Source organism: Haliaeetus albicilla, chromosome 14, assembly GCF_947461875.1.
Source record: "Haliaeetus albicilla chromosome 14, bHalAlb1.1, whole genome shotgun sequence".
Taxonomy (NCBI): Eukaryota; Metazoa; Chordata; class Aves; order Accipitriformes; family Accipitridae; genus Haliaeetus; species Haliaeetus albicilla.
In genome coordinates, this window is record NC_091496.1 from 26,155,213 (window position 1) to 26,171,516 (window position 16,304).

Consider the following 16,304-nt stretch of genomic DNA (forward strand, 5'->3'; position numbering starts at 1 on the left):
ACTATGGAACTAGTTAGCAGGTATAACTTGTTCCTTCTGTTAACTTGTCCCTTTGGTTTGTCACTACCAGATGAAAATGAAAACCAAAAAAAAGCCAGGAACCTAAAAAGCAGATTAAAATCCCCAAAGCTCTTGTCACTCCTTTTTAGCATAACTTGCCCTTACAAGTAGTATGAAATATTTACAATGCACTATATTTATCTTCATTTGTTATATCACGCTGAAGATAAAAGCCCTGTATAAAAAATGGTGGCATAAGACAGTCCCTTTATCTTTTTCAATATTTTGTATGTGCATTTCCCAGCTAAATTACAATTGCACATAATAAATCAACTTTTTTGCAATAGCTTAATAATGCGCTTTCATTTTGTTAAATTTGAAAGTTATACATGTTTCATAAATCTCAACAGTCCCAACAACATGTGGCAAAATGACTAATAAGATGATGGGCTTTGTCTTCATGACAGTGAAAAGTTTTTCTTTTCACATCTGTAATTATTAAACAACTAGACAGTTTCTAAGAAATTTTCAGTTTCATAGATGACACTCTGCAGCTCAAAATCAAGACCGGGGCAAAAAATTGTCTTCTCAAATTAGTCAACCTGCTAAATCCCTGTTACAATTACGGACAAGTGCATTTTACAACTTGGTGCACAGAATCAGCTGATACACTACGACTCTGGTATCGGAGACTTTACAAAATAATATTATCTCCCATCTTCCCACTAAACTGCATTAGAGTCTAATGTCAGCAATGGCATTTTTTAACTCCTAATTCTCTGGAAGATTTTATGTTGCCATTAGAATTATGTTTTAAGACGTATGCTTGATCTGTCATCTGTCTCACACTTCCTCAGATCATTTCCCAGGGTGTGTCACCAGTCAGTGTAGCTTCACACTTGTCATTTACAAGTCACAGGTCCACGGACATCACATGAAATTTACGCAGTGTCTTAAGTAACACCGGGAATAACTGTAGTGATGATTAAGGTATCTATACCTGTTTTATTTTCATGAAAACAAATCGCTTTGTAATACGGAACTCAGTACCCAAGTCGACATCAACACATCACTTCAGACAAAATGGCAGATCCACATACTGTCATGCATGATCAAATTAAAAGCTCTCATTGGGTTCTCCTTGTAATTATCACTACTTTAGCAACACTATAACAAGTCCTGTCAGCAACCACATTACTCTATTAAAAATCCACTGATAACTCACAGATACTCGTAAAATATTCCAATTTCACTATCCCAAACCAAGTAAAAAGCCAGAGAAAACTGCAAAGAACCTGAACAGTTTCAGGATTTGTTTTGTTTTGTTGTTTGCTTTTTCAGTTTATCTGCAGGTTTGGGTTATTTTAACTTCAGCAACCCTTTTAACTCACTTGCATGTGTAAAACATTTAGAAAGAAGCGGCTAGTGGTATTCATAAAGTTCTGTAACAAAAACTTACCCTCGCATTTTTTTCTATGGACATTTTTTTTAAATTGCGTATTTTCCACTCGTGCCAATGCACTTGTTGAAATGTTGGCTGTAACCAAACACCAGCTGCACTTACCCCAGTGTTGTCATGGTGACAATGGTGTACCAGAAGGCTGCAGGGATGCTGGTGAACTTGCTGGCTGATGAACCTTTCTCTGCATAGTACATGACAGTGGCAAAGATGATGATGGCCATCGTGAGTGAGAAGAGGAGGAAGCCTAACTCCGAGGCACAACTTTTCAGCGTATAGCCCAGGATGCGCAGCCCCTGTGAGTGGCGGGAAAACTTAAAGATCCTGAAGACACGAAAGACTCGTAATGTCACAAAAGCCCCACTGACATCCTCATTATCTGTCATCACCAGGCCAATGTAATAGGGCATGATGGCGACCACATCAATGATACTCATGACACTGCGCACGAATTTGTAGCGACTAGGGGCCGCCAGCAGACGTAGGAGATATTCAACGGTGAAGATCATGACACAGGCAGTATCCAGACAAAAGAAAGCCACGGCGTAGCGCTCTCCGCAGGGCAGCTCTTTGATGCGACCCGGGCTTACCCCGCAGGGCACTGTCTCCACCACATTGGCAATAACAGAGACGGCGATGAAGAAACCAGTGACATAGTAGAAGACCAGAGCCAGTGTACTGGTGTGTGGGTTTTCAAAGGCCCGCCACATCCTCTGCCGAGCCGTCATTGAGGGCAGGGAGCTCTCAGCCGCATGATCCTGGTCGGCATCATCCTGCAGGCGCTCGGCATTCTCACGCCGGCGATCCTTGTACTCCTCGTAACAGCAGTCGCCAATGATCTCAGGGATGATGCCAAAGAAGGCCAGCTCCTCGTCATAAGCCGAGATGCACTCCTGGCGGGGATAATGAAGCTTCCCGGTTCGGTAGAAGTTGAGAATGTGGCGGAAAATGTCAGGGTCCCGATCAAAAAAGTACTGCTGCGTCTCAGGGTGGTAGAAGAAGTCCCGCTCCGAACTGCCCAATAGAGTGTCGGGGTAGCGCTCTAAGGTGTCCAGCCACGTCTGGAACTGGATGCCACTCACATTCAGCACAATCAGAGAATCCTGGCTTCGCTTCCTCTCCTGCCGCGGAGCAGCTGGCATGGGACCTGTGGCCACTGGCATCCATCCTATGGCCGCTGCCCTGGCAAAGGGTAACCAAGCCGCTACTCCTGCTGCCATGGTCCCGAACGCCTACTGCAGCTAAGGGAGTCAATCTAGAGACGGTTCTGGTCCAGCCACTAAAACAGAGAGGGAAAAGAAAAATACAAATGCTCACGCATTTTCGAGGCAACGGAATTTCTGAACATTGTTGTGATTTTCAGTATTAACCGAAAATCTTTTTGCTTCCTTTTTGTTTCCGCCCCTTTTTCATGCCAGAATGTCCTTTCCAGGGTCTGGTTAGCCAGTCAGGGCAATAAATCAGGGCACTTGGAAATCACCCTATTCAAAGCAGCTACTCTAGCAGCCAGATCCTTCGGCGACAAGGTCCGTGCGAGGCCCCTGGATGGAAGCAACGGTCCACAAAGCGCGAACCCCCGGAGCCGGCTAGTAGCTCCGATGCCGCGATGCAGCCACCTGGAAGGGGATTTTCTTCCACGCGCGATGCAGCCGCTCCCCCCGCCCCTCCTCCTCCTCCTCCTCCTCCTCCTCCTCCTCTTCCTCCTCCTCCTGCTCCGCTCCGCTCGCCGCCCGCTGCCGGAGCCGGGCCGCGGCCGCCAGCGGAGCCCTCCCCGGGCGGGCTGCAGCGGGGCCGCCCGGCGCCGCCGCCGGTTGGCCGTGCTGGGGCGGAGGGGATGGGCCGGGCCGGCCGCCCCCCAGCTCCCCAGCCGCAGCCCCGGAGCGGCAGCGGGACGAATCCGCTCCCTGACCTTGATCGCCGGCCCGGGGACTCCTCCTGACCCCGGCTGAGGGCCGGGGGGAGCCGGCGGGGCAGGGGGAGGAGCTGCGGGCGGCAGCATTAAACTTTAAGGCAAGTTTTTCCGCGTAGGAAACGCGCTGAAGGGCGGAGGGGCGCGGGGGGGAAGGGGCGCCGGGAGCGCCCCGGGGAAGGGGAGCGGGCGGAGGGGAGCGTCCCCGGGACGGGGCGTCGGGGGCGCGGAGCGAGGGGGCTGATCCAGAGCGAGGGGGCTGATCCGGAGCGAGGGGGCCGATCCGGAGCGAGGGGGCTGATCCAGAGCGAGGGGGCCGATCCGGAGCGAGGGGGCTGATCCGGAGCGAGGGGGCCGATCCGGAGCGAGGGGCCGACCCGGAGCGAGGGGAGCGGGGCCGGCGCTGGCCGCGGCGGGGGTAGGAGCGGGGGGGCCTTCGGAGGCAGCCGCGGAAGGTGGGAGGCACGGGGCGTCCTCGGGAGGCGGCGGGCCGAGCCGGGGGAGCGGCAGCGGGGCAGGGGCTCCCCGGCGGCGGGGGAGGCCGGGCCGGGCGGGGGGCCGCGGGGCTTCGTAGCGGCTCGGCGGGCGGCGGTGGCTCGTCCGTGTCGTCCCCCCCCCGCCTCCCGCCTCCTTCCTCTCGCCCCTTCCCCTCGGCTCCGCTCTCGCATCCCTCCGGACGTGCCCAGCCTGCGGCACCTACCTGTGAAAGTCTGGCGAGAGCGCTCAGTTGCATAGAGACTTTTGGAAATACGGGTTCTGCCGCTAGATCTCCGCGCCCCGCCGGGAACGGCGGGGAAGTAGTTGCTCCTGAGAAAGCTTGATCGCATCCAAAGGGACATCGATAATAAGGCTTTCCCCCACCCCCACCCCCCTCCGCCACCGCCGAGCGCCGAGCAACAAGTTCAAGGGGTGGGTGGGGGGAAGGAAAAAAAAAAAACACACCCCCCCCCAAAAAACCCCAACGTAATCGCGCCTGGCAACTCGGCGGAGCACGTCCTTGCGGGGCGCGGATCCTGCGGCGCGGGGCTGCCGGCAGGCGCGGCTGCGGCTGCGGCCGCTGCCCCTGCCCCTGCCGCGGGGCTGCGGGCGGCGGCGAGGCCCTGGCGCGGCCGGGGGCGACCGGGGGGTGGGGGGTGGGGGGGCGCTTCCCGCTGCCTCCCCCGCGGCGGGCGGGCCATGCCGCCCTGCCGCGCCGCCGCCGCCGCCGCCGCCCGCGGGCTTAGGGGCGCAGGGGCGGGCGGCGGCGGAGGGGGGGGGCGAGGAGGGCATCGCTCCGCCGGCGGAACAAAGGGGCCTCCGGCGGCGGCGGGGCAGGCGGGGAGTGCCCGTGTGTGTGTGCCCGTGTGTGTGTGTGCCCGTGTGTGTGTGTGCGCGTGTGTGTGTGTGTGCGTGTCTCTGCGGGGCCGGGATGGCGCGGTCCAACCCCTCCGCCGGCAGCGCCTCCGGAGTTAGCGGTGTTTCGGGGAGGGATGGGGCGGCCGAGAGGGCTTGGGTGAGGTAGCGGGGTGGTGGTGGGGGGGGGTGCTCGGGAGAGCTAGCTAGCTCCCCTTGCAAGGGAAGGGGAGCGATTTACTGAAAGAAGGGGGGTGGGGGGACACGAGGTGCCTGGGAGTGAAGTGCGGCGATGCTCCTCACGACCCGCCCCGAGCCACTCCGGAGTTCTGGCTGCAATATTCCAAATGGCTCTTACCAGCAGCTGCGGGAAAGGCGAGAGCCGGGACGGCTCGGGGAGCCTTTTCCTCCTCCTCTCCTTTCCGCTCCCGTGCAAAGCCGCCCCCCCCCCTTTTTCCCGTCGCTAGATGGCGCGTGGATGACGGGAAGCGAGCTCCCCGCCGGGCTGCCGCGGCGGGGCCGGGCCGACCCCCCCTCCCTCCCCGCTTCCCCCCTCCGGTTCTCCCCCCGGCCCCCCCCCCCCGGCCCCGCCGCTCGCCCGCCGGGCCGCACCAGCGCCCCGCCGCCGCCAGCCGAGCTCACGGCACCGCTGCATCCGCGGGGGGAAACAGCGGGCACGTCGTTCCTCCGGCAGCTCCCGTAAACGCCAGGAACTCTCCGGGCTTTTTAATTCCGATTCCGAAACCGCTCGGGGTCTTCTTCACACAGCTGGCGTCGAGGTACCGGGCGGTACTCCTCCCTCCCACCGGCGCTTCTTGCGGGTGACTGGTAGGAGGCTGCCAAAGGAATCGCAGAGCAAACGGGTTGCTTCGCGCTCGAAGATCCTCTGACCAAACCTCGCGCCCCGATAACCTGGTTTAGGCATCTGCCAAAGAAACCCGAAACAAAAATAAACCAAATCTGTACCGAAGCTTCGGAGGTAACTCTTTTCTGCGTTTCAGTAATATGCTCGACCTCAATACCTATTAGCTTCTGTTTAAGTGCCCGTGGAAAAAGATGAACACCCCCAGTACTGTAGTCTCTGAGCTGTGCCTCTAAGAAGTACTCGGAAGCATGGAGAGAAAAGGCTTGAAAATGTTTGGAAAACTTGTGACGATGATCGATCACGTCTATCGAATCACGTGAAATTAAATATCACGTAAAATAAAGGACACCTTCTGTAGTTTTACTGAAGTTGCTTGGCGGTTTGTTGTTTCGGTCTTTCTTCTAGCTCAAATGTTCAGTACGTTGTATCCTGTAAATTAACCCATTAAGTTGAAATTAGTTGGTCAGCTGTAGGTATGGAGCTTTCAGTGACGCGGCTACTCCTCTCCCGTATGAAAGATTAGGGGGGGTTATTTGGTGCTACAAAAAGACAGTCCTGTAACAATTAATAAAGCCCAATTTATCATCCTGTCAGCTCAGCACTGAGACAGTAATACAGGACTTCCTTTCCTGACAAATAATCAAAAGAGGTTTCACTTTCAGCTGTAGATTCTTTTTGTAATCAATACCTGCTCTTATTTTTTTAACACGCCTAGCTTTACAGAAAACACTTACTGCTTTCAGTTGCTTTTTTCTTTGCAGTTTTTCCAGAATAGAATTTTTCACTTGCAACAAAGGCTTTCCCACCCCTATAGAGATGAGAATGGGTTCTGTTAAAGAATCACTTGGATTCTTGCTGCAATCTTAAAAGTTGTTTCAGAGACTTACACATTTCATCAGGAAATGGGAAAAAAACCCAAACAAACCCAATACATTTGGACAAGTGGGAATCAGGTAGCCTTAGAACATTGTGTCTGGTTTAAATCAGAGATTTGACACCAGTCCGGGTTCAAAGTCTTTTCTGACACCATTGACTATTTGTAAAAATGATCACCTCACCTTCAGTTTTCGTGGACAGCCTCTGTGTATCAGAGAGGCAGCTTTCAGAAGCTGCATCTTGGAAAGAACAGACAAAGAGTATACTCTATTGCCTTCTTATTCTAACAGAAAGTCCATTAATATACTACTGAGAAGTGACAACCAGGAGCTCAAACTTTGACAGCTTGTGCCTTGAGTTTAGTGCCTTGACACTGTCTGGCTGCAGTATTCCTTCCTTTGTACATTTCAGAAAGACTAAATTCTGGTACATCAAGTGTACCTAAGTAATCAGTTCTTCTGAAGTCAAAATCCTGCCTGTGACATCAGAATTAGCTTCCAAGAAATTGGTGTGATGTGACAGGGAGGATTATGACTTCAAGTAGGAATTAAGTAGCAGGGACTCAAATGAGACAAAAATCCTATTTTCAAGCAAAGAAAATAAATCCTAGTAATTGTAGGAAAAGAAGAAGATGGTACTAAAGGGAATGCACAATGGACTCTAATATGAGCTTTTTCTTAATTCTTTCCGAAGTCATGAGGCACGAAGAACTCTCTAAGTATTAAGGAAGATAATAGCTATGATGCATAAGTTTATATTAATGCATTTAATTTTTTCTTTCATATTTTTAGAAGTATTTAGAATGTTTGATACCAAGAATTTTCTTTACAGACTGAATGTACATGTACATCCCCTCTTCCTAATTCCTCTAGTACTAAGCCAGTGGTCTTTGCTTGAGAAAGGGACACTACAAATATTTAAAGCCACCTTGTAAGCCTTATCCTCAAGATTCAGCTATACGTCTGACTTTTTCCCTTCCTTCCTCTTTACTCTAGAAGATAATTTCACAGTTCCTGCATTCTTATACTAATATGTTTGTACACTCAATGCCAAATGCATAAAATCATGCAGAGATAACTGGTTTCTGAATATATGCTATTTTCCCCCTTCTGGATTAGTAAGAATAGCTTCAATAAAAAAACCAAAACATATATTTATCTACTATTCAGTCAAACAATGCAAAGAGCTTTTTTTTTTTTAAAATTTATAGGAACCAAAATTACTTATTCTTCTTCAAGATAACAAAAGTGTCGTCCAAAAACCACTCTGGTTGTTACTAGCAGAATATTCCACTGATCTGCCTCTTCTACCTCATGTATTGCTTGCTGGAAGGTCTGAGTGCTTCTCAGTCTGAGCAAAAGAGGTCTGGGGTTTTGGTGTTTTGTTTTGAGGGTTTCTCTTCAATGGAGGGAACATTCCTGAGGCCTTCTAAGTAGAAGGCTGGTTTAAGGATTTCTAGAGTGCTGATCACAGCCCCGCTGAAGAACTGGCTCACGAGATTAAGAATGTGTCTCACGGAGGAAAATGTTTGATTATATAATGCAAATAAAAAAAATATTGCTTTGCTCAAACATGCAATCAACATGAATATATATAGTCATAGTCTGCAGTTTCCTTGCCTTCATAGATTTGTCTTGTCTAAATCTAGCTGCTTTTTGTACTATGATCCAGACAGAATAAGTGGGAGGCTTTTGATACGGGCATAATTTTCCAAAGACAAAAAGCCATCTTTCTGGGAGTTTGCTAAAATGGGCTCAGGTCACACTGCAGTGCAAGTGCTTGTCGTCCTTCCTTCTATATGGAGAAATGGATTGCTCTGGACGTTAAAAAATGACCTCTCACTGGTCAAGGATTAAGATACACTGTGGGGGAAGTGCACAATATGCACCACTTCTTTTAAATTCTGAAGCCAACCTGAGAGTTAGTATAGCCATCATTAACCTAAAAAAAGACCCTTAATTCTGTGGAAAAGATTTTTATGTATTTATTACAGATTTAGTGGATGGAAGAGGAAGGCAGAGCTATCAGCACTGTGGTTTCTGTTTTTCTTAAAGTGATGTTAAGTCAGTACTTGGAATCATCTCAAGAAAACCTCACATTCTTCCAAAGAAGGGGCTGATTGAATCTCAAATATTTGTACTTTATCTGCTCTAAACCAACAAATACTGATTTAGTAATTATATATGTTTTTCTTGATCTACAGGATATTATATAAAAGATTAGTTCTATTAAACTATGTATTGGTCATATCAAGCTCTGGGAATTCCTCTTCAAATTAGTGATATTTTACCCATCAATGAAATGTTAAATAAAAACTCTTGAACTTTACTTTAGATAAATACGTATTTCTCATTTTGGATTCATGTTTCGGCTCATACAGCATCTTCAAAGGAATAGTTGTTTCGTCTATATGATGAGGCCCAATTTCAACCAATTTAGCTTTAGGCACCTGTGCTACCTAATTAAGAGCCTGCTCACCCTGACTTCCTAGAGTCAACAGCGAGAGGAACAACTCCAGAGAGCAATCCATCCTAGCTACAATCTCAGTGTACGTAGGCAGGTGTCCGCTCACTGTAAAAGGAAGGCTGGGATGACTGTGGTCCTTAAGTTAGGAGCCTTAGATTCTTTAAATTTGGCAGGATGATCCTGAGAGTGACAGCCTGAGCCACTCTGCTAAGTCAATGGGAAAACTACCCTGGACTTCAAGTATCTTTAAGGTCACATCCTTCAAAAGAGAAACTAAGAGTGAATTAATGCAGAAAACTAATTAGCCACTAGAGTTCATACTCCTGGTTGTGCTGCAACACTTTGGGAAGTCTTCTTTGACAAGGATGCCTCTTGTCAGTCTTACTCTGTGTCGCTGTAGCCACATTTCTAATCACATGCAGAATCTCCAGTATCATGAGATACTCACCTTTCACTCCACAAGCACTTAATAAAAGACAAAAAACAGTAAGAAACCCTCTTAGAATGTGCAGCATCATGGATTAGAAACAGTGTCTCCTCATACTAAGTGTGAGATGCTACTAAAGTACTTAGTTCTGACAAATCTCTGCATCAGTGCGTGACAACATGCCACTTCAACTAGTTAGCTCTTTTAAGTATGTAGAGTTTGGTACTTCTATTTGCCCGGTTTCTGTGCACTGATTTTCTAACGTATGAGTCTCATCATTTGCTTGAGCCATTGGGTAAAATATGTATCAGACATGATTTAAGTTATTTTATCTAATCTGGTTCTTGAAGACCAATCCACATAAAGACCACATTGCAGCAGGCAGACAATTTCTGCAGAATTAACAGTCTATGATTCAGTCATGACCATTCCTTCATATGTTTCTTCTTAATTCAGAAGAAAGCTTGGCTAAACTGAAGGACTGAAGTGGGTCAAAACTGAAGTAACGAGTCCAGGTCATTTTAGTTAGGGCGCTGAATCCTACTTTGCACATTAAACTGAAATTATGAAGTGAGTTCTCCAGCCTTACAGCAGTGAAAAGGGTGAGTCAGATGAGAATCTCAGTCTTAGCGGGAAAGGAACTTGCCTGGAAATGATTGTCAAAGAGAGCTGTAAGATCTCCTGAACAAGAACTCATTCACAGGGAGTACCACTGAAAGGGACATGGGCAGTCTGTGTAACCAATGTAACCATATATGAGACAGACTCTGGTAGGGTGGTTATGAAGTCTTGGAGAACACAATAAATTTGCACAAGCTTGGAAAGCTTGAGCATTTCCATTTTCAAATCAGGTTACTTTTCTTTAAGTTGTCCATAGACAAAGGCCAAGGTAAAAAATAAGTTTGTTTGTATTTCACTAGCTTCCAGATTCAAAGAATATGAAGAATGTTGCAGAATAAAATTTCTCCCCCTTCTCTTAAGGTTCTAAGCTCCTTACTCCAGGCCAGCCATAGCCCTACCATCCTTGTCTCTCTACTTATACTTGGAAAAAGTAATCTGATCAGTGAAATGATAAAGTCTTTGCTCAGTGGAATTATGAAATCTTTGTTCCATTGGGGTGATACCTGATAGAATAGATGCCTAATGTTGGCCGAATAAAGCAAGAAAAAGTTAATGTCCTTTATATTTGCTTCCGCTTTAAGATGGGCAATATTGCTAACAATTTTGAAATTGTGGTAAATTTGTGGAAAAAGCGGACGAGCAAAGCAAACTTGGTGAAACTAACACTTTTTCAGGAGTTTCCATTCTGATTTTTCTTACCTCTGTCTTGACAATGTTTTCAGAGTTATAGATAAATTAAAATGTCATGCTCTTTAGATTTTTTTTTAGGTTTCTTTATATATGTTTTGCTAAAAGACCTTTCTCTGTGTTCCACACTCCAGGAGCTGTTTGCATCATAGACAACAGATTGTACGGTAAAATGGTTTATCAGCCAAAACAAAAAAAATAGCGAATTTTTTTTTTTTTACTTCACAGTTTTTGACCTCACTTTTTTTTTTCCCCCCTTCATTTTTACCCTATAACATACTCGCAGCATGGCAATCTTTCAGTCAGCATCCAAACTTTACCATTTTAGATATACTCTTTTTTCTTTGTATTCCAGGAAATGGAGGGTTTGGAAGTCAGCCACCTTCCTCTGTTCCTGCAAAAGCCTCACAATGATCAATGGCTCCTTGCCTAATTAGTCCCATCTCTCTTATACTGCGAATCCTTTCTAAACTGCTTTGTTACTAGGTTGGCTCTGCTATTTGGTACCTTACGTGGAGGGTACCCAAAGAGGGGTAGTACAGCTCCGACTGAGAGTGACTGCAATTGTATCCTACCCGTGTTTAACAACTGGTTTCTGTTCCAGCAAAGCTTCCACCATTTTGAGTCTCAGTGGCTTTATAAGAATCTTATATGAAAGAGATGAATATGTGCAAAAATATAGTTAATAGAAACAATGTGTCATTCACTGGCACAAATGAATATAGAACATTTTTCAGAAGTTAGTAGATTGAATAAAGTTATTATCTTGCATCACAAATTACTTTCTTAGTCCAGCCAGCTCTTAGCAAAGGAAGAAAGAAGCCTGAGGTCAGGCAGACTGGCATGGAGCTGGTAATGCTTCAAACCTGGGAATATCTGGAGAGCTGCCTGTAGGGGCACTTTCTATGCCAGTAAATTGCTAATAGCCCCAGTACCACGGTTCAGAACAGGAAATAGAAACCTTCTTTCATGTTAATGATTGCTTGCTAATTGCATAAACAGCAATGAGAAAGCAGTCCTTTATAGCAAGCCCCTTCTCCAGCATAGGGAGGAAATAAAATTTTTGTGCCGTTCCTGGTGGCATTACTGTGGTGAATGTTGAGTCCAAGCTTCCAATACAAAGAAAGGATGAAATAAAATGTCTTGGAGTCTTGTCTACAAAAGTGAAACATTACCTGTGACTGTTGCATGAAATTAATTTAAGAAATCAAGCTGAAAAAATAAAAATCAGAAAAGCTAGCATTTTTTTTGTAACATCTAAACCCAGTTTTATTCCCCTGGTACATAAATGAGGGTAGAAGAGTGGAAAGTTAACAAGTCCTGAGAAACATGTTAATTAGACTTGATGTCATGGTATTAGTGGATGTCATCTGGACCTAGCTGTCACAAAATCAAGAGGTTAGCAGTCATAAAATCAAGAAGTTACAGTTGAAAACTGTCCTAAATTTACTGGTCATTATGCTCTACATGCTTCCAAAAGAAATACGTCACAGAGATATGTTAGACTTATTCATTATTTAGCTTCATCACAAAGTTAAGCAAATATTTTATTGCTTGATAAACAATACTTCACCTCAAGGGCAGTTTTCAGCACAGGTTATTCAGTTATAAGTTATGCTGGTAAGACAATCTGACATCTTGCACAAAATTATTGCTGTCCAAGTTGAGAGACGTATGTTACAGTGAAATCATACTTGCTTCGTAAGAAGGCTGTAGCTTTGTTTACCGATTAAAAACATTATTGTGCTGTAGTATGATTGTCCATAAATCAAGTAGCAAGAAAATAGCTAATTTGAATTACAGCAACATAATAAGGAACAAAATCATCACAATGTCAGATCTTGAGTTTCCTTCCGGTTGTGTGTGTAGCGTTGCTCAGCCTCTTGAAAGATCTGCTATATGATATAACATAAACCAGCCTCAAGACTGCAGCAATTACAGCCTAGGTATTTGACATACACCATGTGAATTTTAAAAAAAAAAAAATCTGTTCAATTTAATTCACGTTAAAGCAATAGAAAGCAGAAGGGTGAAACACTGGGCAGAAGGGACATTTCTGTAAATACAGCTCTGTTAGAAGAAACAACTTGAAACCACTTGTGTAGCTCAAGGTCCCAGAATCAATGAGAATTCTGTCATGGGTCAAAGTCTGTTTGTGGCTTCTGCTCTGCTCTCATCAGCCTCTGCAAACCGGTCATACAATTCACAATGAGTTTGGTCATCTAATTTTATCTGTTACACTGAATGGAAATGTTGTCTAGTTGGGACATCAATCCCTCTAAACCCCATACCGTACTCTTCTAATTCATCCCCCAGTTATAGCAATTAGGACAGAAGATAATATAACATGGAAAGCTTTAAAAAAAAAGAGTAGTACTGTGTGCAGCAAAACTAATGATGTCTGGTTTCCCTCCTGTCTCTTGATGTCTAAGAAAAGGTGATCTCATTAGCCTCTTTCACAACAAATAATAATAGGGTGTTTCTTCTCCATCCGCTTGCCAGTTCTCATAAAATTATAAAAACTGCTTATCTTTAGGCTCTTTACCACTCTAAAATGATGTTCAAGAATTACTGTGAGTTTGACAGACAGACTGACATGGGAGATGATTGCATTCACTCAATTTTGAAAATTTACTCAATTACCTAGAAAACCAGGCTACAAATTGCCATCTCTCCTTATTTTGATATGTTAATTCTGAGAATTCCTAGCCAACTTACTGTGGAAAAGAGAGATCTGGACACACTCTTTTCCATTCTCTTTATTGTGGACTTCCACATTTCTCTCCCCGTAGGTGAAACTCTGGTTACATCAGGCGGTTACAAGGAACAGCACAAAGGTTGCTCTTGCCTGCTTGCCATGCCCCTGAACTACAACAAAGAATTACAATTGAGAAGTGGGAATCCTTCTGCAGCTTTTCCACAGCTGCTAACGTAAACAAAAATTGCAGCTTCTAGCCAGAGGTACATGTAGATCAGCAGCTGTTCTTGAACAATCGCCCTTTAGTGGCATATCCCCTACTTAGACCCTTGTCCATGTCAGCTTAAACGCTTTGTAGCTTGTGGGGATCTCAAGAAAAAATTCCGTAACAGACTTGTGCATGTATGTGCAGGTCTAATGCAGTGAGGGTTTAAGAGAATGTTATCATAAAAACCAAGCACAGTATAGGTTGTTCATTATCACAGTGATACTAACAAGATGAGAGTAGTTATTTGGAGGAAACAAAGCCCTGTAACTTGTAAAGGTCCTGGTAATTTTTGTGACGTTGCCACAGCCCATCCCTTTGAGCTTGGGCATAGCCTGCAAAACGCCCATTAAGAGCTGGTGTGGAAGTGAACTGTTGCATGACAATTCTGTAACATGCTTAAACGTTAGTAAAAAACATACCTATGGGAACCTGTTACTTGATGCAACTTACATTTTGGGGATTTGCCTGGCTGAAGGTAGCAGCTCCAGGTGAGTGCAAAAAAGGTCACAGAAGAGGACGTAACAAACAAGGTAATAATCTTTCCCTCCCCTATTTTCCAGGGTATAACAACTAAATAGTCTTACCTTTTTAGTATTGCCTTGACAATAATCTATGTAGTTCTTGTTTTGTATAGTCTTGTTGCATTCTATTATCACTGCGTGTCACTTAATAACAAATAACAGAATAACAAAGAAAGACTTCAGTGAGTTTCAGAAAGTTTGGATGGGGATAGAGCTCAGTATCTCCAAGATGAAACCTATCCCTGATCCCAGTAACTTATAGTATTGGGAGAACAGCAGTTTTAAAAAACCCCACATTTTCCTAAGCCATTTCTATTCTATGTAAATATTAAAGGGAAACGCTTCAATTATTTCTTCCTATTTCTTCCTGCCATATCATTTTGTGGTTGGGGCCATTGGGCAACTTTTCATACATTTTAAAGTGCCATATTTTCAGTGACATTTCATAAATGCTTAAGTGCATTCAGACCTTGAAGACCAGAGAGTGAATGAGCTGTCTTTAAATACGGTAACAATTTGAACTCTCATTGCCGGGCGTTCAGAACCTAATTTTGAGGTGATGGTGAGCACCTCCTGTGAAGTGCTGCACGCCTCCTGCTCCTAATGAAATTAATGACATCCAAGAATGTTTAGCACCTCACAAGAATAAGTTCTTATTTACCACCCAAGCAGATACCAGAGTGGGTCATAATTATTCAATTTAAGCCCTTGTTTGTCATTCCTATTAACTTTAGCACCATCAGGAAGATGTCCTGTATCAATTATGTATCTATTTTTCCTTATGCTGCCACATGGGTAAAATTACAGCTCAGAATGCAACTGCCTATGTGTAAATGGCTTTTCTTAGTCAGCATCAAGATGTATTGATCCATGATGCACTTTATAAATTATATATGTTAATGTTTCAGTCATTAAATTGGTTTAATACCTGACAAGATAATTCTCTTTTTAACTAAAAGATATGTACAGTATTAAAAAAAGCTAAACAAGGAGTAAAATATCTAGCATTTTAACATTTAAAGTACAATAAAACCAACCCAAAATTATACTTACAGAAAAAAAACCAGTAAAAATGATTGTATAACTTAATTATAGCAAATTTCCTAGAATTAATTTGCCTGATATGAAACACTTCACAGTGATCAGACTCCATATTCTGCATGCAATATTAAGCAAGAAAATTCAGCAAAGAGTGATTTTACTATTGCAAGCCACATTCACTCCAGTTTACAGTGTTGCACTTCTGATTAAAGCCACAGAAGCAAACAGATTTAGTAGGATTTAAACTTGTGTAACCGGGAGAAGAATTTTAATACCTTCACTTTTGTTGGTGTATCATGAAAAATGGTTATTTCAAAGGTAAAACTAATGGTTACTATCATTCGTATTATTGAAGAAATCTTCTTACTATGAAAGAAGCACCTTTTCTATTCTAATTATTCTCCTTTTTTCTCGACTAGCAGCAACAAAGGGCAATAAAGAATTCAGGTTTCTTTTTTTTGTTTTGTTTAAAGATACAATGTCAGATCATAAGTGTGCGTGCCTTTCTTCTGAATTCATAATCTACTATGTTTCATTACACATGGAATGCTCAAATACAGTATCTGGTTAAATGCACTCAACCTTTCAGGAAATTACAAAATCCAATGTTATGTTTGAATATTAGATATTTTACTATTTGATTTGGTGGAATGTAAATATCATGACTCTAAATAAATTAGAAATGATGTAAGGAAAAAGTTGTACATGCATACACTCTTATAGAAAAGTAAGAAATGGACATGTTGGTGTCATTTTAAGCTTGATCTAAAAAAGTTTTCTGTAGCCAAGTACCTTTTTTTCATGGTAAAACTGTAAAGATAGATAGATTAGTGCTATTACTTTCTGGTTTTCTTTGTTTTGTTTTGTATTCGATATGTAGTTGACAAGCTGGTGGCTTTTCAAATACAAGAATTTATGGCTGGTAGTGGAACTGCAAGTAATTGGTTTTATTTCTTTTTTATTCCAGTTCACTGCCTGAACAGAAAAATTAAAAAAAACCCAAAACACTGTTGTATGTTGACCCAGAGCTAAAATTCATTGATTATGTCACTGAAGGAAAAGAATGAAAACAAATCAACTTATTAATAAAATTTTGTTAGAAACACTTCATTTGGGGTTTTTACATTATTTTTT

At 44.1% G+C, this 16,304-nt stretch overlaps 1 protein-coding gene and 1 long non-coding RNA gene across 7 annotated transcripts in view; one reads left to right on the forward strand and one right to left on the reverse strand.

Moving 5' to 3' along the window:
- KCND2 (potassium voltage-gated channel subfamily D member 2) overlaps nucleotides 1-5,228 on the reverse strand; it is a 277,265-nt gene extending 272,037 nt beyond the window's left edge. The window contains exons 1-2 of one of the 2 annotated variants that reach the window (XM_069802055.1): nucleotides 5,059-5,228; nucleotides 1,565-2,738 (exon numbers count right to left, since the gene is read on the reverse strand). In XM_069802055.1, coding sequence (XP_069658156.1) covers nucleotides 1,565-2,679 — 1,115 coding nt within the window. In that variant the 5' untranslated portion in view covers nucleotides 2,680-2,738; nucleotides 5,059-5,228. Of the gene's footprint in view, nucleotides 1-1,564; nucleotides 2,739-4,068; nucleotides 4,562-5,058 lie in introns of those variants that run through there. The other variant, XM_069802054.1, reaches the window with a different exon arrangement.
- The window catches only part of LOC138688983 (uncharacterized), a 31,810-nt gene continuing 18,682 nt past the window's right edge, over nucleotides 3,177-16,304 (forward strand). For 4 of the 5 annotated variants that reach the window (XR_011327789.1, XR_011327785.1, XR_011327788.1 and 1 more), the window contains exon 1: nucleotides 3,177-3,469. This is a non-coding gene — a long non-coding RNA (uncharacterized lncRNA). Of the gene's footprint in view, nucleotides 3,474-16,304 lie in introns of all 5 variants that reach the window. The other variant, XR_011327786.1, reaches the window with a different exon arrangement.